The 25,587-nt window shown below is 43.3% G+C and overlaps 2 protein-coding genes across 3 annotated transcripts in view; both read left to right on the forward strand.

Moving 5' to 3' along the window:
* The window catches only part of LOC138961581 (E3 ubiquitin-protein ligase RNF166-like), a 52,550-nt gene that overhangs the window by 1,202 nt on the left and 25,761 nt on the right, over positions 1-25,587 (forward strand). The window contains exons 2-5 of one of the 2 annotated variants that reach the window (XR_011454236.1): positions 2,361-2,520; positions 4,046-4,149; positions 4,616-4,838; positions 6,276-8,916. Coding sequence is in view for 1 of the 2 variants with exons in the window: in XM_070333245.1 (XP_070189346.1) it covers positions 2,361-2,520; positions 4,046-4,149; positions 4,616-4,838; positions 6,276-6,338 (550 nt within the window). In the remaining variant the exon portion in view is untranslated. Of the gene's footprint in view, positions 1-2,360; positions 2,521-4,045; positions 4,150-4,615; positions 4,839-6,275; positions 9,411-25,587 lie in introns of those variants that run through there. The other variant, XM_070333245.1, reaches the window with a different exon arrangement.
* Positions 10,396-25,587, forward strand: part of LOC138961509 (pseudouridylate synthase RPUSD2-like) — a 30,380-nt gene continuing 15,188 nt past the window's right edge. The window contains exons 1-8 of the mRNA XM_070333166.1: positions 10,396-10,933; positions 17,652-17,775; positions 18,236-18,357; positions 18,734-18,834; positions 19,159-19,325; positions 21,063-21,204; positions 22,163-22,299; positions 22,857-22,910. Coding sequence (XP_070189267.1) covers positions 10,478-10,933; positions 17,652-17,775; positions 18,236-18,357; positions 18,734-18,834; positions 19,159-19,325; positions 21,063-21,204; positions 22,163-22,299; positions 22,857-22,910 — 1,303 coding nt within the window. The 5' untranslated portion in view covers positions 10,396-10,477. The remainder of the gene's footprint in view (positions 10,934-17,651; positions 17,776-18,235; positions 18,358-18,733; positions 18,835-19,158; positions 19,326-21,062; positions 21,205-22,162; positions 22,300-22,856; positions 22,911-25,587) is intronic.

Genomic DNA, 25,587 nt, shown 5'->3' on the forward strand with positions numbered 1-25,587 from the left:
AAGCCACTAGCAGGTCTGCACATAAGTTGACCTGGGAGATCGGAAAAATCTCCACACTTAACCCACCAGGCGGCCGCGACCGGGATTCGAACCCTCGACCTTCCGATTAAGAGGCCGACGTCTTACCACCCCGCCACAGCGCCCGTCACTACTTTGTTTCAAATACATAGGCTGACGGCTGTGAGCTTCTTCTTTTTCGTATGGTTTCTTTTTCAGTCCCTCAACAAACCTGGTTACATGTCCCGAACCCAGCGTCTAGTCTTTAAATCACATATTGCACAAGATTGTCCAGATAAACCTAACCTCATCCACAGTTAGAGATTTGGTCAGTGGTCATAATTCATTAATTGGCAAGTGGTCAGAATCAGGCAGTGGTCGCCAGGGCAGGCTCAACTGAAGTATGTTTTCTGAGGGTTCCTGCTGTCTGCATGCATTGTTCTGTATTTGTCAGTATGTAACTTGAAAGCCTAGGGGCCAGTGCAGTATTGAGACCACATATTGCACAGGATTGTTCAGATACCCCTACCAACATCCACAGCTGGAGATAGCGCCAATGCATCAGGATACCTCAGAATCGTCAGCGAACATTTTCTCCTTGGAGCAGATGATCTAATGCATGTTATTCAAGTACATCAAAACAGAAAAGGCCCAAGGACTGATGCTGTAGAACACTTGTGGACTGGGTGGCCGAGTGGTAACGCACTTGCGCTCGGAAGCGAAAGGTTGCGAGTTCGACCCTGGGTCAGGGCGTTAGCAATTTTCTCCCCCCTTTCCTAACCTAGGTGGTGGGTTCAAGTGCTAGTCCTTCGGATGAGACGAAAAACCGAGGTCCCTTCGTGAACACTACATTGGGGTGTGCACGTTAAAGATCCCACGATTGACAAAAGGGTATTTCCTGGCAAAATTGTATAGGCATAGATAAAAAATGTCCACCAAAATACCCGTGTGACTTGGAATAATAGGCCGTGAAAGGTAGGATATGCGCCGAAATGGCTGCGATCTGCTGGTCGATGTGAATGCGTGATGTATTGTGTAAAAAATTCCATCTCACACGGCATAAATAGATCCCTGCGCCTTGAGTCCGAGTCTGGAGATACGCGCGCGATATAAGACTTCATATAACTTGATGGAACTGTCATTCACTATCATGGACTGATAGTGAAGCTGATGGCGTCTATGTCGACCAAAAGAGTGGGATTCCCTGTAGGTGGAGTTCCTGTAGGGGGATTCCCTGTATACAGGGAATCCCACAGGGTGGAGTTTTTCAATAAAACTTGCAAACCATACTCGAATTTCTAAGAAATATAAAAAAAGATCGAAAAACATCAAATTCTACCGATGTCGCTAAGCATCACGTGACTTTCAGCGATATCAGCAAAACGCTACAGGAACTACACCCTGTGGTATTCCCTGTATACAGGGAATCCACCTACAGAAAATCCACCTACAGGGCATCCCACTCTTTTGGTCGACATAGACCCCATCAGCGATAGTGAAGGCCGTATCTTACCGGCATGACTGCATATATGTTTATGTAGTTGTTGATTTGATTGATGTATTCATGTATAATTATGCATTTTGATCGTTGTCTTAGTGTCCGTTCCGTCAGCGATGTGATGTGGTGCCAAAAGAAAATGTCAGTGTTTATATTGAAAAGGGACATTGAAATTTTCTTATCTTGTCTTATCCTATCTGACAGAAAACAGACTATTTTATTGCCCAAGTTTGGGAATTCTTTTTGACAACTGGTGTTTTCACTCCATCCAGCCACAGCACACCCAATATACGCAGCTGCATAACAATTAACAGAATTCATTTTATCTTTCAATGTGAGATTTGACCATCGCTAGAATACTTTACTACAAATGTACCACTAGCACTGAATAGGTGATCAAACAGGTCATCAAACTAAATGTCACCCATCAGCCAGCTCTAATGACGAGTTATAGATTCTGAAAACATTTCACATGCCTTTATGTTAGCAATGTATGGTCAATGTGATTCTTGAGACTGCTAATTTGATAAAATGTCATAATTCATGAAATGACAAACAGGCATGTGAGTTTGTACAGTATATATATATATATATCAATATATATATACAGTGAACCCCCCCCCTTTTAAGACCCCCCAAATGGAAGACTTCCTCCTTTTCAAGACTTTAATTTTTCAGATTTGTTGTTCATAGTCTCTGTAAATCTACCCCCATGTTAAGAATCCATCCTTTTTAAGACTTGCTTTTCTCAGATTTTTGAAGGTCTTAAAAGGGGGGGTTCCACTGTATAAAAAATGTGAATCCTTTGAAGTGGGATTTATCAGTGTTCTGCGTGTCTGATTGATTGCTACATTGGTTTTTGCAGTTTTTGTGATGGATGTGTGCGTGGCCTTCAACCAATCAACAACCAGTTGCTGTGCCCCCAGTGTCGAAATCCTTTCAATCGCAGCCATTCCACTCCTGCCAATGACATTGTGATCATCATGAGATCTTCCAGTGGCCACTGCAAAACTTGTGGCGCTCAGGTGACTGCATCATTTGTTTTGCTTGTGATCTGAAATGCTACAGAATTGGTGAAAAGAATATTTTTTTTAACATTATTTTACAAGAACTGTATTCACATGTATGCGTATGTATGTATATGCATGCGTGTGTGCATGCATCTTCTACAACATTTATTTGTCACATATGTTGTTCTCATTTGAATGTAAAAACTTAGGACAAGAAATCCATGTTTTTGAATTGCCAGTTTGTTCTGTCACAAGTGGATCATCTTAAAAGTACTCCTCGCTCCTCATTGACATTGTCTCTGTTGACACCCGCTTGAAACCTCGTCCGCCCCGTGATCGGGAGGTCGTGGGTTCGAACCCGGCCGGCCGGGTCATACCTAAGACTTTAAAAAATTGGCAATCTAGTGGCTGCTCCGCCTGGCGTCTGGCATTATGGGGTTAGTGCTAGGACTGGTTGGTCCGGTGTCAGAATAATGTGACTGGGTGAGACATGAAGCCTGTGCTGCGACTTCTGTCTTGTGTGTGGCACACGTTATATGTCAAAGCAGCACCGCCCTGATATGGCCCTTCGTGGTCGGCTGGGCGTTAAGCAAACAAACAAACAAACAAACTTGAAACCTCTTGCTTCCCTAAATAATTTCTCTTGTGAGATAATAAAGTATTATTGTATTGTATTGTATTGTTATACAATAAAGCAAGCAGAGGGCGTCATCACACAAAAGGAACCATTCAAATTCTCCAAACCGGAGGGAATTCTGGGTAGGGAAATCCTTTTTGTGAAATGACATCGGTGCCCTTCAGAGATTGATCAATGCGTTTCCGTGTTGGAAATGCCAACATTATGTTGTTCACACTTTATGTCAGTGCTATTTGAATAAACTTTGGAAACTGATACAAAGTCAATGAGAGAAGAGTGGCAGTTATCAAATTAACGACCTTAAACAGGGAGATTGACAGAGTGTAGAGCACCCAAACGGAGCAGCTTGGACCCTCCATGCTTCAGAACTCATTGGTAACTCTCGAAATAAAAAATTTACATTTTTTGCTCCAAAAGTCGGTAGAGCTCAGACCTTTAGTCAGGAATTTTACAGCATTTATCACCAAAGTGCAGTGAATAAATCATTCATCTTAAATCTTAGAAGATCTGTAACATGCAACAAGGTTTGCACGATTGCCGCACCAGTGAGTTTCTTCCCTTTCCCAGAATTCCCTTTCTATTTTAAGTAACATCATCTCGTGCAAAAGCCCCAAGGGCGTATGTATCACCGTGAGTCAACTGCAGCCAATGATTGATATTAATTATTAAACCTTCTCCGTTGTACGTTAGGTGTGTTACTGTCTGTACTCTTCTTTTCTGGTTTTTTTCTGTCATCTCTCCTTTTATTTGCTGACTAAAGACCTAAGTGTTGAAAACGGTCCATGTTCGTGTTCATGTTTAAATGTCCATGTTTCTGGTGAGTACATTTTTATTGTTATTTTGTTCTGAAAAAGAGGGACAAAAGTCTGAATAGAGTATTGACGACAATTCATATCTTTGCAGATGGCTGTGCCAGAGCTTCGCAAACACACAGAAACTTGTGACGAGCCAATGAGTGCTGAATACAAGTTCAGACCCATCAAGAGAACTTCACAGCCTGTGCCACAGTCAGTAAACACTTTCTTTGCCAGATAATTTATTTGCAGAATAGATCTTCAGTTGAAGGTAACTTTAGTAACTTGAAGAAAATATGTAGCTTTGGGAGGGAAGGGAGGGTGAAAATGGGAAGTTCACAAGCACAGTTATCTTTTTTTTATATGGTCATAGTCCAGCATGTTCTGTGATTTGAAGGTTACATTGGGGTTAGATAACTGGATTGTTGGGCCTTTTCAAACAAAGTTTTTGATACCTTAACGTTTGAGTTGCATCCTTGTACTTTGCAAAATATCTTGTGTCCAAACAGGAAAAAAAACAATACCCTCACACACACCCATCCCAACGCACATTCATTATCACAAACAAAACACCACCACATATATATGGATAAGGCGCTATATAAATAAAGAGAATAATTATAAAAAAATTATAATTATATATCTCATGTCTTACTTGCATTATTTTCTTTTGTCTTAGGCCTGGGCCCAACCGTTCTACTTTTCAATGTCCTTACTGCCCTCAAGCCAATTTGGACTGCAGGGGGATGGTTGAGCACTGTAACACGCGTCACTTGCACGATCGCTCGCATGTTGTCTGTCCTATCTGCGCATCGATGCCTTGGGGAGACCCCGGCCAATGTAGCACCAACTATATCCAGCACTTGAACACCAGGCACAAATTTGAATATGACACATATGTGGTGAGTGTTATCGTGCCAGTCGCTGTTCACTTCTTTGTAGAACAGTGGAACCCTCCTTTGAAGACCTTGAGAAAATCATGTCTTAAAAAGGAGGGAGTCTTAAAATGCAGGGCCTAGCATTGTAAGCCAATCGGCGTACTTTACGCCAAAATAACATCTTCAGTACGCGGAACTCGATTTGGTGTACGCCGAAATGCAAAAACCTGTTATTCCCAAACGGTAAACCCAAACAGTCCCAGCTTTCGTTTTGTGCGCCGTTCGGTTCAATTCTCAATCGGTTTGACAGTTTGCTTGAGCACGCACTTCCTCTGGCATCGCGCGAGCATGCTTTGTGCCGGTGTTTTGTGGCTCTAGACTTGAAATAATGTCTCGAAGCGACATTGTTGAACTTGGTCAGCCATTCAGTGACAAAGAATCCAGGTATTCCTGGAAGTGGGAATGGCTGGATTTCGTTCGGAAGGCGGAAGGCAAGTCAGAAGAAGTAATGTGCCGATACGGACTATGGACTATGGCATAATTTAGTTGCTCAATCTTCTTTGGGGGGGGGGGTCATTTTAGGTAAAAAATCTCCAAAAAATCTTCAAATTCCGAACCCCCACCAGGGGCTTTGCCGCTGGACCCCACTGGGGGCCTCCTGCGGCCCCTAGACCCCCGCCTTTGTAAGCTGAACTCACTTTTTCCAATGCTAGGCCCTGAAAATGGGGGTAATATTACAGAGGTTATGAACAAAAAGTCTGAGAAAACCGGATCTTAAAGGGAGGGGGTCTTAAAAGGGGGTTTCCACTGTACAATGACGAAGGAGATGTCTTGCTTCTTCTTTTTCTTTTTTTTGTTTGCGAACCAAGATTTAAGCGTTAAATTCACAGCTATGGAAAAAGAGGAAATGTTTGGTGCATTTCAATTCCAATACCTTGTACGATGAGGCTATGCGTAAACTAGAACATGTACTATACTATGTTCACTTTGAAGCAGGTCGACCGGATTCTGGTTGCTCAGACTATTAACATTTGGTTTCCCAGAGTTAGTTTAGTGAAAGCTATCAACAGTTCTTATGCAAGGTTAAATGACTGTATATACATGTACTTTTGTATACTTTTTCATTTTATTTGCGTGAATGCTCATGTGTGTGTGTGTGTGTGTGTGTGTGTGTGTGTGTGTGTGTGTGTGTGTGTGTGTGTGTGTGTGTGTGTGTGTGTGTGTCTGCTTGTGTGCATACCTACATACATGCTTGTTTTGAGGTTTTCATAAGGTTAGCTATGGAATTCAAGAAAACTTACTAGTTTTAACATTTTGAAGTTTTCCTGCATTTACCAGAGATTGCTTGGGTTTAAATGGCGGGTTGTGTTTGCCGTTTCTCATTTGTTTTGGAAATTCAACAGAATGTTTGCAGAAGCTCAATCTTATGTTGGAAATGACCCTTTCCTCCTTTTTTTCCAGGATTATGGTCAAGATGATGATGCAATGTTAAGAGCAGCGCTGGAGGCATCACTTCAGAACTAATAACTTTAGATTTCCTCCATCTATTGTTGATGAATACCTTTGAAGTTGCTTCATCGGGTTGTGCTTTCTGTTGATATAAGAGTTCAATGTTTGGTATTTAATTAAATTTGCTAGTTATATTACAAAACAAAAATCTTCATCTGTTTAATGACTGACTTGTAAGTTTGTTTATTTCTGATAAGAACTGGAACTTCTGACAGACTTGTCAACATGTCAGAATTCTGATACATGTAGTTGGTTGATAGTTTACAACAGAGCTGCTTTCTGAGCTTATGAAGCCACTGTTCTCCATAATTATCAGAAATGTCATTTTGCGTTGTTACTATTCACTGCAGTATTGTATGACCCGTTTCCTTTTTACGCTGACATTGTTTATTGTATTATATTTATGTATATATTGGATAACATCCCATGAATTGTACATGTATGAGGTTATTTATGAAATTCATGTCTTTTTGTGTATATGTACATGTGTGTTTGAAACACCCGCAGGAAAAAAAAACCTGGAAACGTTTGCTTGTAACGTCAGTCTTTCACCCCAAGATAGGTACTTTCTTGACATGCTTATCTCACAAGGGAAGTCATGCATCAAGTTGATAGGTAACTTTGTCTTCCATTATCAGCCATTGATCGATATGCAGTATTGAATCAACTAAACCATCATCCCCATCTTTGGCATGGAATTTGTGAATGTGAAGGATAAGGATAAGATGAGGATAAGATATCATATAGTCCTGGGAGGTTACCCTCATGGTAATTTGGGCTGTTTTCTCACTGGGAAAAGTGAGTTGCAATACAGTACGGCGCTACCCTTTTGGGACCGGCACGGTTGGCCTAGTGGTAAGGCGTCCGCCTCGTGATTGGGAGGTCGTGGGTTCGAACCCCGGCCGGGTCATACCTAAGACTTTAAAATTGGCAATCTAGTGGCTGCTCCGCCTGGCGTCTGGCATTATGGGGTTAGTGCCGGGACTGGTTGGTCCGGTGTCAGAATAATGTGACTGGGTGAGACATGAAGCCTGTGCTGCGACTTCTGTCTTGTGTGTGGCGCACGTTATATGTCAAAGCAGCACCGCCCTGATATGGCCCTTAGTGGTCGGCTGGGCGTTAAGCAAACAAACAAACAAAAGCTACCCTTTTGGGTTTTTTCTCCTGCATATGTGTGTAGTCATGTTTCCCAGACCTGAGACATTCGCTGTGAACTTGGGTTCTTTATTGTGCACACGTGTGGACACATGGGTGTTTGGACACCAAGGAGAGTCTGCACAAAGTTGGCAATAAATCCCTCGCCGAACGTGGGAATCAAACCCATGCTGATAGCGACAACTGCTTTTGAAGCCAACGACGCTACCGACTGAGCTATTTTCCCGCACGAGTTCTTGTATATATCCAGAAGATGAGTATAATTACATGCAACTCATAGTACCTGTGTTAAAATTAACCCTGAAAGTGCAAAGGTAGAGAAAAAGGGTAAAGTTATGTAGAGCTGCATATATCATTAATACCTTTACTCTGATGCAGCTTACAAGCAGAGGCGTACATGTACATGTATGTACACAGTCAACATGTGTGCTTGCTGGCATGAACGCATACGTCCCTCTCCCTCCCTCCTCCCTCACCCACACCCTTGTTCTTTTGTTGTTGTTGTTGTTTTTTTATTTTTTTTTATTTGTAAGTCATACAGTTTACCTTTTTCTGTCTGAAGTGACTGGACTAACATGACTCATTTTTTTCTGCAACTTGTAGGAAAATGGATTGAATTCCACTTCTTTGCTGTAAAGGCAAGCTTGATGACATGTGGTTTGAGACAAATGAAGCTGTATTTTCTGTTGCATCTTCAGGTGCTGTTTTCCCCTTGTCTCATTTGAGAGCTCTACCCACCTAACCGTAAAAGTGGCACAGTGGCAGACTGTGAGATACTTTGATACTACAAAGTATTACTGAGGAACCCCCATTTTAAGACCTCAGAAATCTGAGAAAATTAGGTGTTAGAAAGGGGGTAGTCTTAAAATGAAGGTAAAAACGGGTTATGAACAGAAAGTCTGAAAAAGCAAGGTCTTAATAGGGGAAAGTCTTAAATTGGGGGGGGGGGTGTCTTTGGAGGGGGTTCCACTGTAATACCCAGCACAGTGAAGGACTGGAACTCTCTACCAGCAGCTGTCGTCAAGGCCCGCACTGTCGACATCTTTGTGTCGCGCGCCTCGCACTAAACCAGCAGCCACTGTGACTCATGTCCCCTCCCCCCATACTCCCCAACCTGTGAATTTTAATGGACTTTTGGATGCTGGAAACGCTGCTTTATTGGACTTGCGCAACATCCCATCAAGTGCCGAAATAATCACTACTGTTGATTGTGGGCAGTAATGGAAAGACATGGAAAGACAATACGAGTCCATTGTATTTATAATAGGTTGAAAAAGGTGCATTGTGTCCCTTTAGGAGTCAAAGCTATTGTTAATAAACATGAGTTTTATTATAATGTGCTTCTTTGGAAAACACAGAATTTGATGAACGGACAAAATTGAAAAATTATGTTGGTTACTCTTTAGCATATATATATGTGGTGTGTCTGTGTGAGAGGGTGTGTCTATGTGTGTTAGAGAGAGAGAGAGAGAGAGAGAGAGAGAGAGAGAGAGAGAGAGAGAGAGAGAGAGAGAGAGAGAGAGAGAGAGAGAGAGAGAAGGTCATGTTTGTTAACACTATATACAGTGTAGAATTACCATTTGATATAAACAGATAAAATGCCTTAGGCTTAGTTTTTAGGCATGAATTTTCTTTTTTTGCAATGATTGGTGTAGGTATTGTAGAATCTTTAGTTGATTCTACAATCCCCAACCTGTCCCACCTGTCTATACCCACCCCCCATCCTCTCTCTCTCTTTCTCTTTGTATGATGGTTTTAATTAAAGAATGTTCAAATGTTATGTAATTCTGCTTTTGAATTAGTATTTTGAGTTCATGTACCAATGAACTTGTTGAAGGGAAGATTTTGGTGGTGCATGATTTGCATTGGCTGAGTGTTTGTTGGTTGATGTCAATTCTTCCAATAAAGATAAAAGACTCAAACCAGTACATATATATTTCTTCTGTGTTTTTTTCTCCTGAATTACAATTTTTAAGTTGATGGAAAAGTACCTGGCAAAAATGAATGAAACCTCAGGCTAACAAGCAGTAAAGAGGAAGAACAGTAAAAGGTCTCTTGCTAAAATGCATTCTAAAATTAACACGCAACAAGAGGCGAAGCCATCAAGGCTCACGTAAGAAATCGACAAACGGTAACACAAACTCAATCACTCCGTCACACACACACACACACACACACACACACACACACAGAAAGAGCATAGGTGAAACTGTGCGAGACACTAGATCTAGATCTGTCTGTCTGCATGTAGCCTACTTACAGGGACACGACTGCCAACTAGTCTCGGCCCGCTCAAAATAATAATGACCGAGACTTTCAGTACTTCCTTCGCATGACGTCTAACCCTCTTACGTCATAATGTGACGTCAATGTAATGTGACGTCTTCAAATGTTAGAGTTTCTACCACAGACATACACACGCACGCACGCACGCACATACGCACGCACGCACGGACAGACAAAGTTACGATCGCATAGGCTACACTTACGTGAGCCAACAACTAAGTTGAAAAACAAAAGAATGTTGTACTCACCAAAAGAAGGACAGCACACACAAAAACATGTCACATTTAAATAATGCTAGTCACTACCTATTATTTATGAACAATTCATGACTGTAACAAAGATTTGGTCTTTTTGTTTTTAAAAAGAATTGATAATAGTAAAATGGGTTGCATGGTAAACAAATTAATAATAACCACAAGGAATAAACTCTATAAGCAGTAAAATGCTATTTTTAGGCTCTGTGTGTGTGTTTAGTTGCCTGCCTACTCCATCACCAGCTCATACATAACACAAGAAAATTGGTTGATTACTCATTCACATCGTCCTTTTCTGTTGCTCATGACTTTCATTGGTGGAGGACGAAAATGAGAATTATATACATGTGCATCGCTCTCACGGGAGTGATGTCCCTTTGAAGCAATGGCTGTCTCCATGTTATCACAATGTGGTTGAGAGTTGAGATAGTGATTGACTGATTAATTTTGTTCAAAGAAATGAGACTCAATCATTCGTATAGCATCGCAGCACGATTACTGATACGTAGTGTGTGTACCTTTACTTGTAAACCAACTGTTCCTTTACCAAGCATTCCAGTGACATTATTTTCGAAGCAAGTCAAGAATAACAGCAACAAGTTCACAGGAATCCGAGTTCAATCACGTTTCATTCCAGTAGGCTGTCTCGTACCGTCACATCTATCGGCAGAAAAAAATCTGTCAACTTTCGGATATCAAATCAAGAGATCATTGTTCCTTTCAATGGCGACAACAAACGCAGACAGCACCGTAGGTTCTCCGGAAAAGCTGATTTTAACTGAATCTGACAGTGACAAAAAGGAGGATGGAACAGGTCTTGAAACCAGCAGCAAGGATACATTTTCATGCCAAGAAAATAGCATGAAAGCAACTCAAGGAGATACCCCTCAACTGTCTAAACGAGCCCAGAAAAAGGTTTGTGAATTCACGGTCATGACAGTGATCACTGATTTTCTGCAGCTTTGAACTTGGCAAATATTGTTTTCTGCAAAAGTGCAATTGTATCATTTTGTTGACAGCATGGATACAGCAGAAACACATTTTACAATTCCAGTCTTGACAGTGCTAATATAGCATTGCTCAAGTCTGCATGCATGTGTGTTATTTGTGTAGCGTCAAGTTCAACTGATCACAAATGAATGAATCCTTAGGCCAAAAAAAAAATAGGTCTGTTTACGGTAACATAGGCCAAAAAATTAGGGTCGGTAGGTCGGGATGTTTTTTTTATTTTTATTTTTTTTCCCCAAAAACCATATTTTTATGTTATTTTTTTAAATTTTTTTTTTCCCCCCCCAAATGCCAAAAAAAAGTCTAGGGTCGCGCGAAAAAAATAGGGTCGGTCGGGTTACCGTAAACAGACTATTTTTTTTGGGGGGGGGGCCTTATTATCTTATACTGTAGTTTGACAAGAGTGTATTTCTGATGTTATTTAGGCATCCGTACAAAACTGATAAATAAAGTCAGCATTCCACAAAATTAAATGCATGCTGTGAATGACTGAAAAAAGAAAATTAAGGAGGATAAGTCAAAAAGGTTTGCAAGTCAATTCATCAGCCAAATCAAGGTGTCAATGATATTAAGATAAAAATAACAAAATGAATAAAAGCAGAAATTAAATAAACAGAGGCCGTATCCACCAGAGGCACCACATTCTGACGAGTGTTTTTTAAAGGTGAGACATGCTTGCAGCTAGCCACTCGCAGACACAGTTTGATGGCTAGCTACACAAGAATTAAACACCTTTGGTTAATACCGAAAAAGGTCATCTGCACTGGTCGGTAAACAGCCATGGACAGCCAGTTGGATTAGAAGGTGCACGGCCGCCATTTTTTCTTGTGTGGTGAGCATCTCGCTTTGCAAATCCTAGCGTTCCTCGTGGCGAGATTTGCCCAAGAAACGGCACTTCTCGCTTCACTCGCCAATAGACCCTATCGGTATTCCAAGCTCTCGTAATCTCTCGCAAACTTCAGAGCATAGCAAAGCATGCGGTACAGCGATCTCGTGCGAGCTGCACAAGCCAAGGTTCGAAGTTCTCGCGATGTTCAAAGCATAACAAAGAGCGTGTCTCGCAAGAGCTGCTCAGATACCGAAAAGGTCTATTGTCGTGCGAAAGAAACGGGGGTCCGATGATAATTGATACTTATAACAGATCTCTTTCTTTATTATATATAACAATGGTCATTTTAGTGCACAAGTATTTGATCAGACAATGACTTTTTGTGTTCAGTTTTGTTACACTACAGGCACTCATGACAATTGACATTGTAATTTTATTAAATGTTACTTCTTCTTCTTCTTCTTGGCGTTCGCAGAGGTTACACAATCAGTCCAGCACTGGTGATAAATGTTGTCGTTTTCTCCAACTCCTGTCGACTGCCGTATAGTTTGGTCTGCAAGGGAGTTGGTGACGGCCACACTTCTTTTCGTTCCTCATCTATTAAGGGACATCGCTGTAAGATGTGTTCCGCTGTTTGGTCTTCTTGACCGCAGGCACAGGTTGGTGATGGCGCCAGCTTGAACTTTCGGTTCATGTGAGCATTGAGCCTGTTGTGGCCAGTACGCAGCCTGATGAGGTTGATTTGCTGCTCTCTGGACATTGTGTGGTAGTCATCTCTGTTTGTCCTTGGCCTCATCAATGCCTTGATGATTGTCTTCTGCTCACTAAAGCTGACACTGTTTTCAGGTTGGTCTTCCACGGCTCCTTCTTTCGCCAGCTCATCTGCCCTTTCATTTCCTGGTATCCCACAGTGTGCTGGTATCCACTGGAGGACAACTCTTCTGGTTTGTCTGACCATCTGTAATGCTTTGGCCAGCTGTGGGAGTTTGTCGTTCTCTAGGGCCTGAAGGACTGAAAGGGCGTCCGAGAGGAAGACAACTTGGTAGCAAGGGTCTGCGGAGTCCTGAACCAAGGAGGCGGCCTGCATGAGAGCTTCTGCTTCTGCTTTATAGTTTGTGCAGTGTTTGCCAGTGGCAACGCTGGATGTAGCTGTATGTCCCCCAGGGAACTGGATGAGAATGCCTGCACCTCCATTGAGCACGGCGTTAGTTGCTGATCCATCGGTGTATACATGGATCCACGCCTCTTTTGGGTACTGTTCGTCGATCAGGGCTAAGGTGAGTGCCTGTCGAGCTGTGTCATTCTGATCTTCTCCTGAGGTAACATGTGGAACACTGGTGCAGATCTGGATGCCTGGTTTCTCTGTTGCCTTGGGGGTTTCCTCTTCTTCTTGAGTCAGAGGTAGAGTGTTCTGTGGGAGGACTTCCCTGTACTGTCGAGAAAGTCTCTTGCTCTCGTGTACAAAACTGCTCCGTTTGAGCCGGTTCTTGGTGAGGTTGCTCAGTCTGTGCTTCATGGGGTGGTCGGGTAGGCACTTGAGCTTCTCGGCCTGTACCATAGTCTTGGCTTCTCTTCTCTGACAGAGGGGTTGGATGGTGGTAAGCTTCTCCATTTCCTTGATGGGCGTGGATTTCATTGCACCAGTGATGAGTCGGAGGGCCTGGTTTTGCACACGGTCAAGGGTCTGCAGGTTTGTCTTGGCTGAGGTTGACCACGCTGTGGAGCCGTACTCGAGGTGGGGTCTGATTGTTCCCTGGTATACTGTCTTCAGTATCTTCTCGTTCGCTCCCCAGGTGGTACCTGCCAGCTTCCTGAGTATGGCTAGCTTGCGCCGGGCCTTCGTCTCTGCCTGTGCAATGTGTGGTTTCCAGGTCTGCCGTCTATCAAAGGTGACACCAAGGTACGTTGCTTCTTCATCCTCTCTCAGAGGAGTTCCACCAAGCCTAATGGTTCCGGCTTTCTGCTTTGGCGACAGTGTGAATAGGGTGGTGGAGGATTTCTCCTTGTTGATGGAGACGCACCAATCTTCTGCCCATGCGTTCAGCCTATCTGCCGCTTGCTGCATTCTGTAGGTGGCAGTACTTGCGTGCTCCTCCTTGCACCAGATCACAAGGTCGTCTGCGTAGAGAGCAGCTTTGATCCCCTTGGGCATCTCAGACACCAGATCGTCGATGAAGAGAAGGAAGAGTGTGGGGGAGAGGACTCCGCCCTGAGGGACGCCATGACGAAGGAGGAACTTCTTGCTTTTGGTCTGGTCGACGTTAACTCTTGCCCTGCGGTTATAGAGGTAAGAGCGAATCCACTGGTACATGTTGCTGGACACGCCTTTCCTCAGCAGTTTTACAAGGAGTCCATCTTTCCAGACCTTGTCAAAGGCCTTCTGAAGATCTATCCAGGTGACGAAGACCAGCTTCTGTTCCTGAAAGGCGTCTTCAACTTCTTGCGCCAGGTAAGTGACCTGATCTTCAGTGCTGCGGAACTGTCGGAATCCAGCTTGTTCAGGGGCGAGGAGGTTCCTGGATTTCCAGGTACCACCTGAGGCGCTCGTTCACAATTCTCTCCAGGGTCTTCACAACACAGCTGGTGAGGCTGATTGGGCGATAGCTGGTGGCCTTCTTTGGATCCTTCCCTTTTTTGACTCACATGCGAAGCAAAAGTGAGTCTATGTATTCACCCGAGTCGTCCGTCCGGACGTCCGTCCGGAAAACTTTAACGTTGGATATTTCTTGGACACTATTCAGTCTATCAGTACCAAATTTGGCAAGATGGTGTATGATGACAAGGCCCCAAAAAACATACATAGCATCTTGACCTTGCTTCAAGGTCAAGGTCGCAGGGGCCATACATATTGTCTAAAAAACAGCTATTTTCCCATTTTCTCTGAAGTTTTTGAGATTGAATACCTCACCTACATATGATATATAGGGCAAAGTAAGCCCCATCTTTTAATACCAGTTTGGTTTACCTTGCTTCAAGGTCAAGGTCACAGGAGCTCTTCAAAGTTGGATTGTATACATATTTTGAAGTGACCTTGACCCTGAACTATGGAAGATAACTGTTTCAAACTTAAAAATTATGTGGGGCACATGTTATGCTTTCATCATGAGACACATTTGGTCACATATGATCAAGGTCAAGGTCACTTTGACCCTTATGAAATGTGACCAAAATAAGGTAGTGAACCACTAAAAGTGACCATATCTCATGGTAGAAAGAGCCAATAAGCACCATTGTACTTCCTATGTCTTGAATTAACAGCTTTGTGTTGCATGACCTTGGATGACCTTGACCGTGGGTCAAGGTCACATGTATTTTGGTAGGAAAAATGTGTAAAGCAGTTCTTAGTGTATGATGTCATTGCTAGGTTTAGTTACCCTAAAGGTCGAGGTCAAGCATGTGAGTCGTATGGGCTTTGCCCTTCTTGTTTAAGATGGGGATCATGATCGCTTCTCGCCAGAGTTGTGGTAGCGATCCTTCTTGCCAGCTGCTGTTGAAGACCTCGAGTAGCTTGTTCTCTGCTGCACTCCCAAGGTGGGTTAGCATCTCGTTGGTGATGCCGTCTGGGCCAGGGGACTTCTTCGCCTTTGAATTTTTCAGAGCTGAGTGCAGCTCGTGGAGTGTGAGTGGTTGACTCATGGCGTCCACTGTCGACTGTCTCTTTTCTCTCTTCTTGCTTCTCTCTGTTTCTCGGGGCTAACATGGAGGTTGCTCTCAGCTGCATAGCTTTCAGCAAATTGGTTGGCAGCATGCTTTCCAGTTAGCACCTTCTCGTTCTCTTCTAATGTGATCTTTCCTCTGCTGGTGTTCTCATCATTCAACTGCTTGGTGAGCCTCCAGAGCTTTCTGCCATCCTTCTCAAGGTTCAGAGAGCTTGTTTTCTCTTGCCAGCTTCTCCGTCTTGCCTGTAGCTTCTTTTTGAGAAATTTGGCTTTGGCTTCCTGGAGGCGGATGTTGTTGTTTTGTGACGGGTTGACTTCTGCTTCCCTTCTGGCGTCTGCCAGATCATCATCCAGTTCCTGCAATTCATTGCTCCAGTAGGGCTTATAGTCTCTCCTGGCACCCCTGGGAATGGACTCACGCGCTGCTCTGAGGATGCTCATGTTGAAGTCCTTCGCCACCATGTTGATGTCTCGACCCTCGACTCTGATGTCTTTGGTGAGTTCGCTGGTGCGGTGTCTAAAGAGGAACCAGTTCGCTCTTTTGTAGTTCCACCGTGGGAAGGAAGCTTCAGTGCAGGACTCCATGCCCAGGGTCAAAAAGACTGGCCGATGGTCACTTCCACCTAGCTGTTCTCCGACCTCTCTGCTGGTTAGCTGGTGCATGTCTTCCGTGCAGAAGGCTAGGTCAGGAGTTGATGTAGTGTGCCATCTTCTGGAGTAGAATGTAAGGCAGTCAAAGGGACTGTTCAAAAGGATGAGACCTTTGTCGTCCTGCCAGTTCTCCACCTCTTCTCCTCTCCGATCCAGGTGGTCATATCCCCAACTCTGTGAATGACTGTTGAAGTCACCCACCACGATGAAGTTGGAGGCCTTTGCGGGGATCGTGTCAAGGGCGAGGTGTCTATCATTGGGGCAGTAGAAGTTGACAAGATGGAATTCTGATGTCTTCGTCTGGATTCGAATCACCTGATATTCGGAGTCCTCCATGTGCGTTTCTATCAAACAGGCATTGATGTTGTTCCTGATGAGGGTCAGGATTCCTCCTTTGCTTCGGTCTGTTCTGTCGGACCTAAGGCATTGGTAGCCTCTCACTTTGAAGGACTTTTGGGGTGTCAGGTGCGTCTCCTGAATACAGCAGATGTTGATGTTCTTCTCATGCAGGATATGCTCCAACTCTGTCTTCTTGTTCAGGATACTTTCTGCGTTCCAGTGCATGACCTGAAAAGGTCGCTGCTGACTGGGTTTCTTCCTGGTTGTGGTGGTGCCAGTCACTTTCCTCCCGTGTCCCCTGGCGTGACAAGACGGACGGGAGGGACCTCCAGTAGTTGGGGCTGGGTCCCTTTGAGGCATGGGACCCGACGCTGCTCCACCCTGGGGGGTCCTCAATGGGCGAGCGCCATTTCCATCTGTGCTGGTTGATTGTGTCATCATTTGCGTAAGTGCGTGTACCCGTGGTTTGTTAGAATGCGCCGTGCGGCCCGGGTCCTCCGTCTTCAGCATTCGGGGTTTTCTGTCGGGGTTACCTCACCCTTAGCTCATGGCCCGTACGTCCTACCCTGAGAGCACAGGGGGGAGGATTTGCCGGGATCCCACCCGGAGCCAGTTTGGTCCGCGGCCGCAAGCGGCTGATCTCCATATCTGAAGACCGTTCCCCTATCCGCCACCCGGGGACGCGCTGGATTGGGGGTGGTCGCCCCACTGAAAATCCCACACTGGGTTAAGAAAAATCAGCCTGTCCCAGATTAAATGTTACAAGTTTTGGAGTAGATATAATATATTCTTTGTTGAACACATCATTGTGTTTTAATTTTATTTTAAAAGGGATTGTGTCTCCTTGTTGGTAATTTTTTACTGATGCTGTATCTAGCAGGCATGGGACTTATTGTCCGCCAAATTTTTTGTTTGTTCCGCCGAAAAAGCAAAAGTGTCCGCCGAAAAAATAAAGGGGGGAGGCACACAAAAAAAGCACTGTTCAAGCATCATGTCCCTTGATTTGTTTAGTGGTTTATTTCTATGCCAGTTGCTTTGCAGTCGAATGCTTCTGATATGTTAAATTACATGTATATATATTAAGTGTTGTTTTTTCAAACCGCTTCAAAGATTAGAGTTGATGTTTTCCTTGACTTGCTTGTTGCAGCTTCTGAGGAGGGAAAAATTGAAGGAACTGAGGAAGGCGAAAAAAGCGCCAAACTTCACCAAGAATTCCAATCCAGGTTTCAACATTGACATATTTCAGGAAACAGATTACTACTTTGAAAATGGTAATCTCACTTATGAGTTCTAACAAAAGTTTAATTCGCTTTCAGGACAGAAATTGTATGTATGTAATACATGTAGATCATTTCCTTTGGAAATGGTATATATTGATCTTTTAAATTTACATTTTATAGTGTTGTATAGTTGTATGTTCAGGTTCAAATGTGTACTTGTATGTATATAATGTGTATGCATGATATGATTAGGTAATGTCCATGTTACTCATAGCTCAAAATAAAGTAGATGTGTGTTTAGGGTTAAAAATATATAGAAGCTGTATTAAACTTAAGCAGACATTTCAAGGTATAGTAGAACATATGCAGTACTAGACTTGAAGCTAGCTAAAAGTAAACCATTTACATTTTGTTCTGTGCAGAAATTTAAAATGGTCTGTGATTATATGTAAAGTATTCCCTGTGTTTCTTGATCATTGCGTTTTAACTTGTATGGTCTTCATTTTTACAGGTTTGCGCAAAGTGTATCCATACCCGTTCACCTTTTCAACATATGCAAAAGAGAGATGGTATGGGCGTTCGATCCAAGATACCTTTGAAAATGAATTCAGGGTTGATTCTCCTGATAACTTTGTAAGTGTTGTGTTCCTCCTTTTCGTTTCATTTTTAACTCTCTCTCTCTCTCTCTCTCTCTCTCTCTCTCTCTCTCTCTCTCTCTCTCTCTCTCTCTCTCTCTCTCTCTCTCACTTTTTTGTCAGGAAGAGGACAGGTTTGTTATATGTTGCAACAGCTAAAGTTTGGTTTCTTTGATTCTGTGAAAGAGAACACTACTTTTTATGCTGATAAGGAGAAGGATGTTTGGATTTTTTTGTCAAGTCCTTTGTGTCTTTCCGATGAAAATTTGTTCTGGTATTTCTCAATTTGAAATTAAGCCAAATGAATGAAACAGGCTTTTGTGGTGCATTGTAAACAGTTCTCTTGTTCATGCTGCACTTACCTTCATGTGCAGAGAACATCAGTCAAGAAGGGTAACATGAGAGTGAACGGAGCGGTAGTTGGCCTTGACTATGTCCTGAAGAACGGAGACCTGATTGAACATCATATTCACAGGTATCAGACTGATTGAACATCATATTCACAATTATGAGTGTTTATTTGTTGTAGTTTTTTGTGCTCTTCTCAACTAAACGGAATAAAAAGACTTTAGGCTGATGCACCTGATCATGCAAACTTTTAATGTATGTTACATTTTGTAGGGTCAGAGGATTGTGCAGTGCAGTGATTTGCATGTTGAATTAGTTCTGGTAAAATAGAGGTTACGGATTAAAAGTTTTGTTATTTTTATACCAGATGCATTGTCAAAGGAAAACCTCCATTTAGTGTACTTATCATGGCAGTGCACATATCAAACTTGGCTGATCCCTTTCACCCTAGGCATGAGAACCCAGTGAGCGGCACACCAATAGAGATCATTGAAGACACCCCTGAGCTGGTGGTCATCAACAAGCCGTCCTCCATTCCCTGTCACCCATGTGGCAAATTCCGCTTCAACTCTATCGTCTTCATCATGGGCAAGGAGTTTGGTTATGCCAACTTGCGAAGTGAGTATCGGATTGCCTTCTCTACTTTTTGATCCTTTCTGTTGTACATCTCTCAGTATTTTTTGTCCTGTGTGCATTGTGTTCAATAAATGGTAATTTATTTAGCGCACACGGACGTGCCTAAACCAGTAATTTATTATATTTACCAATAGATGATTTTCGGAAATAACTCTGTCGGGTTTGTATGGGTTGTGAAAGAGTGACTACCCTTGCTTTTCCTCTGACAAACAACTTCACACATGCTCGTGTCCATGTTTTTCTGACACAACCTTTGCTAGTGATTGGCCTCTCCAATGTTTGTCCGAGTAAAAAAGCAAGGGCATTCACTCTTTCACAACCCATATTATCATATAAAGCTGACAGTCATTTTTGGAATTCATTATTTTAAAGCAAGAACAAAATTAAAACAGAAATGTGAACTGTCATGCCTACAAGTTAATGTTTCCTTTGACCCTTTTTTTTTTTTAAGTGTAACAGTATCACTGAATTGATATCCTCATTGAATGCTTCAACTTAGTTGCTAGTTTCTATGGCAGCCAAGTTTCATGTGTTTTACTTCGTACATTGCGTACACTCATGAGCCTGGTCAGTGTCTACCTGTGATCAAACAGGACAGAGTAACCCAAGACACCTCTGTACAGGGGTTCCCCACATTGAAGACCTTAATTTAACTAATCTGGGGGGAAAATGCAGGTCTTAAAAAGCATGCAGGGAGTCTTATAAATACAGTGGAACCTTTCTATAATGACCACCCAAGGGACCGACCAAAAGTGGTCGTCATAGACAGGTTGTTGTTATGGAAAGGCGAATTAGAGAGAGAAAAAGCCCGTTAGGGACCCTTTGGGGTGGTCGTTTTGGACAGGTGGTCGTTTTCAACAGGTTGTCGCTAGGGCAGGTTAGACTGTAGGTCTTACTGGTGTTATGAACAAAACAGACAGAAAGGAAGGGGGAAGTTTTCAAGAGGTGGTCGCTAGGGCAGGTTAGACTGTAGGTCTTACTGGTGTTATGAACAAAACAGACAGAAAGGAAGGGGGAAGTTTTCAAGAGGTGGTCGCTAGGGCAGGTTAGACTGTAGGTCTTACTGGTGTTATGAACAAAACAGACAGAAAGGAAGGGGGAAGTTTTCAAGAGGTGGTCGCTAGGGCAGGTTAGACTGTAGGTCTTACTGGTGTTATGAACAAAACAGACAGAAAGGAAGGGGGAAGTTTTCAAGAGGTGGTCGCTAGGGCAGGTTAGACTGTAGGTCTTACTGGTGTTATGAACAAAACAGACAGAAAGGAAGGGGGAAGTTTTCAAGAGGTGGTCGCTAGGGCAGTTTAGACTGTAGGTCTTACTGGTGTTATGAACAAAACAAACAGAAAGGAAGGGGGAAGTTTTCAATCACAGGGTCTCAAAAGGAGGGTTCCACTGTAATAGTGAACGTGTGCTGTATTGTATTTAATGGTATTGCACTAAGTACTGAAACAATCTCTAACACAGTGGAACCCTTCTTTTAAGAGACACACACACACACACGCACGCTCACACACACACACACACACACACACACACACACACACACACACACACACACACACACACACACACACACCCATTTAAAACTATCTTCATTTTCAGTCCTCGCTTTTTCGATTTTTTTGTTCATAAGCTCTGTAAATTTACCTCCATTTTAAGACTCCCTCCTTTTTAAGACTTGATTTTTTCAGATTTTTGAAGGTTCCTGGTCTCTATTTGCAGACATTTATCGACTGGACAGATTAACATCAGGGGTGCTGATCATGGGCAAGACGGCAAAGAAAACCAAGGAGCTGGAGAATCAAATTCTTCACAGACATGTCCAGAAGGAATACGTCGCAAGGGTCATGGGAGAATTCCCAGAGTAAGTTGGCTGTTTTATTTCAAAATTGTTTCTTTGGGGAAGTTGCTAGTTGTTTTGCGTGTGTGTATTGACCAGATGATGTGAGGGAAAATGACCAAATAGCTCTGACAACGGCATAATCTTTACATCCTTTTATCAGTTGTTTTTCTCTGTTGTTAGTTATATTGACTTATAGGATACAAATGTGAGAAGATAATGTGGTTAAAGTGTGATAAGGTGATAATGTGATATAATTTTTAAACAGGCAATGCATTGCTTCTATTTGTAGGCTTATTTTAGTAAGTGTGTGGGTACAATGTTTGCGTGTAACGATATGATGTGAATATGCGATGTGAATGTTATTAAATGTATGGTTGATTGATTGATTAATTGATTGATTTTTCAGACACACAGTCAAGCTTGTAATTTCTCTTTTAGAGATGAATAAAGATTATTGTATTGTATTGTATTGTAAGTATGGCAGAAAAATTGTGTCTGTTTTCTTCCACTGTTGTGTTATCATAAAACATGGAGTAGCTGAAAGATGAGAGAAAATATTACTTGCATTTCATTCAAGGTCTTTTTACATTTAGTCAAGTCAAGTCAGAAAGTTAAAAAGAACAGAGATACAGAAAAGCGTGCTATCCTCCTCAGCGCAACCATTATCGCGCTATTCTGGATTGTCAATTTCACTGCCTTTGCCACGAACGGTGGACTGACGATGTTACGAGTATATAGTCTTGCTGAAAAAAATGCAGTGCATTCAGTTTCATTCTGTGAGTTCGACAGCTTGACTAAATGTTGTATATATATATTCACCTTATGTGACTTGTTTTGATTTTGGAAGACTTTGACTATTGTTTTTGAAAACAAATATGCAGACATTTGTCTGTCTGTTTGTCTTGATAGGTATTGATTTGCACTTTTCTTCAAACTTAGTCGTTAAAAATAAATTAGATTTTGTTATTTCTCTTCACAGGGGTGAAATTGTGTCAGACCAGCCACTGGGTTGTCTTTCTCACAAACTGACACTGTGGCAAGTGCAAGCAGGCGGGAAAGCTAGTCGCACAACTTTCAAGCGCATCAGCTACAATGGAAAAACCAGTGTTGTCAAATGTGAGTCATTCTCTGATTCAGTGCTAGTGTTGAGAGTAGCTTTGCCTCATCTTTAAGGCGCATTCCTTCCGCTGTGGACAGGTCTGCTCACCGTCTCTGATCTGGCTAAACTTTTACATGGGATAAGCTAGACCATCCCTCCACTTGGACAAATACAAAAAATCAATATCCACTCAGCTTCCAGTGGGACAACTTTGATTAATATCTTAAAGCCATCGGATCTGAGATAGTGGGCTGAATAGTTTGCACACATGAGAACGGCTATACGTTGAATTTCTTAGCCTGTAATAACTGGGTAGAGATTTAGTGTTGTGTGCAGTTATCTCCCTCTGTACTGTTAACCTGTTTATATGTGTGTTTTCTTCTTTAATTCCTGCCTAATGCTTTTTTTCTCAGTTGAGCTGCATTTTAACTGGGCACCAACATTTTAATAAAATTAAATTCATTTAATGCCCTTAAAAATACATATCAATAATTAAGATTCTGCATGAGAGTGTATTGTTTACTCTATTTTCTGTTTTCCTGAATGAGTAATTTGTTTTTGCCGGCTGTTTCAGGCATGCCTCACACTGGCAGAACTCACCAGATCAGAGTACATCTTCAGTATCTAGGTGTGTAAATTGTGCACATAGTTTTGTGTTTGCAGTGGAATTCCTTTTTTAAGACCCCCAACAATCTGATAAATCGGGTCTTAAAATGGTAGGAGTCTTAAAATGGGGATAAGTTTACAGAGGTTAGGAACAGGAAGTCTGAAAACAAGGTCTTAAAATGGGGATAAGTTTACAGAGGTTAGGAACAGGGAGTCTGAAAACAAGTCTTAAAATGGGGATAAGTTTACAGAGGTTAGGAACAGGAAGTCTGAAAACAAGGTCTTAAAATGGGGATAATTTTACAGAGGTTAGGAACAGGAAGTCTGAAAACAAGGTCTTAAAATGGGGATAAGTTTACAGAGGTTAGGAACAGGGAGTCTGAAAACAAGGTCTTAAAATGGGGATAAGTTTACAGAGGTTAGGAACAGGGAGTCTGAAAACAAGGTCTTAAAATGGGGATAAGTTTACAGAGGTTAGGAACAGGAAGTCTGAAAACAAAATCTTAAAATGGGGATAATTTTACAGAGGTTAGGAACAGGGAGTCTGAAAACAAGGTCTTAAAATGGGGATAAGTTTACAGAGGTTAGGAACAGGAAGTCTGAAAACAAGGTCTTAAATGGGGATAATTTTACAGAGGTTAGGAACAGGAAGTCTGAAAACAAGGTCTTATATGGGGATAATTTTACAGAGGTTAGGAACAGGAAGTCTGAAAACAAGGTCTTAAAATGGGGATAAGTTTACAGAGGTTAGGAACAGGGAGTCTGAAAACAAGGTCTTAAAATGGGGATAAGTTTACAGAGGTTAGGAACAGGGAGTCTGAAAACAAGGTCTTAAAATGGGGATAAGTTTACAGAGGTTAGGAACAGGGAGTCTGAAAACAAGGTCTTAAAATGGGGATAAGTTTACAGAGGTTAGGAACAGGGAGTCTGAAAACAAGGTCTTAAAATGGGGATAAGTTTACAGAGGTTAGGAACAGGGAGTCTGAAAACAAGGTCTTAAGAAGGAGGGAATCATACATGGGGGGGGGGGGGGGGTTCTTAAAAGGGGATTAAATTACATATTCTTACTCCGAGTCACATATTAGCATTGACGCAGTCGAGATGCTAGGTTGACTGAAAAAACGCTATCCCGTCTATAGTATAAGGGAAGCAACCCAAGCAAAAAAGTAGCAAGCTTGCTACCCTGGGTTGCCTCCCGTAGCGTGCATCACGCCACAGATCTCGTACCCAATACGAGACACCCTCATTCGACTCCTTTCAGCCAGAGAGACAGGTCGTGCTTTGATTTCGCTCCTAGGCCGGTTTTGCTGTCTGCTTGACACCCACCGGCCTCGGCTCCCCGTCTGCTCCTAGCTGTTTCTAGCTGGTGAGATTGTTCCTTGCATTGTTGTTGTTTGCATTGTTCATTCTGCTGAGAATTTTTCCGTCCGCGGACTTACGAATTTTGCTCAGTAGTTTGTTGTTGTGGCCGCCATTTTGGTCGCCATTTTTCGCTAGCACGTGGTGTTTTTTGCTGGTTAGTTTGGGTCCGTGCTACGGACTTTGAGCTTTTACCAGTAGCATTTGTTAGCTGCTTTGGTAGCTTGTACGTTAGTGCTAGTTTATTCTGCTGAAGTTTTACGTCCTAGAGACTTGTGTATTTTTCAGTAGTTTGTGTTTCTCGCGTGACAGCATGTCTGATAGTGAGAAAAAGCGAGCGGCTAAGGCCGAGGGTAAGGGCAAGGGCCCTGGTAAACCTAAGTCCTCGGCTTCCACCTCTTCTGCTAAGAACCCCATGGTTCATGTTTCTGATCCGAAGACTAACTTTGTCTTTTCTGTGCCTATTTCGGCGCCGGAGGAGACTTCGTCTGGCTCGCGGGTGGCGGGTGCGGCCGCTACCGCGTCCGTTTCTAACCCTGTACCTGCGCCGGAGGCTGGCGCTCTTGTTGCTAGCCTTTTGTCTTCTTTGATTCCAGAGATTCGGACGCTCGTTCGTACAGAATGCGCGGGCGGACCCCGTTTCCAGCGCTGCCTCCCTCCCGGGTGTGTGCGACCCTCGGTCGTTGGCTTCCTTTGTTCCTGGCGTTTCCGGATCACCTGCCCAGCCTGCTGGCTTCGGTGATGTCTCTGGATTCCGTTCACCGGGAGGCGTTTCTCTTCTTGGCCGGCGCTCTGTGGCTTCCGCTTGCGGGAGTGCACCTGAGCAGGTCCCTTCGGGGATGCGGTCAATGCAAGGTATGTGCTCGCAGCAGCCGTCTTCGGCAGCTGCACTTCCGGTTCCCGGAAGTAGTGGTTCACTGGATAGCGGACAGACCATGGTCCCTTCCGGTTCGAGCTGCGCTTTACGTAAGCAGTCGTTCGCGGCAGCTTCCCTTCCGGCTCCGGCCGGAAGTAGTGGTTCACTGGAAAGCGGACAGACCATGGTCCCATCCGGTTCGAGCTACGAACTACGTAAGCAGTCGTGCGCGGCAGCTTCTCTTCCGGCTCCGGCCGGAAGTGTTGGTTCACTGGTTGCGGACAGACCATGGTCCCCTCCGGTTCGAGCTGCGCTTTACGTAAGCAGTCGTTCGCGGCAGCTTCTCTTCCGGCTCCGGCCGGAAGTGGTGGTTCACGGGTTGCGGACAGACCATGGTCCCTTCCGGTTCGAGCCTTGCCCTGCTACAGCAGCCGTTTCCGGCAGCTGCGCTTCCTGCCTGGGCGGGAAATGTAGGTCAAACGGG

Source organism: Littorina saxatilis, linkage group LG1 (genome assembly GCF_037325665.1).
Source record: "Littorina saxatilis isolate snail1 linkage group LG1, US_GU_Lsax_2.0, whole genome shotgun sequence".
Classification (NCBI taxonomy): Eukaryota; Metazoa; Mollusca; class Gastropoda; order Littorinimorpha; family Littorinidae; genus Littorina; species Littorina saxatilis.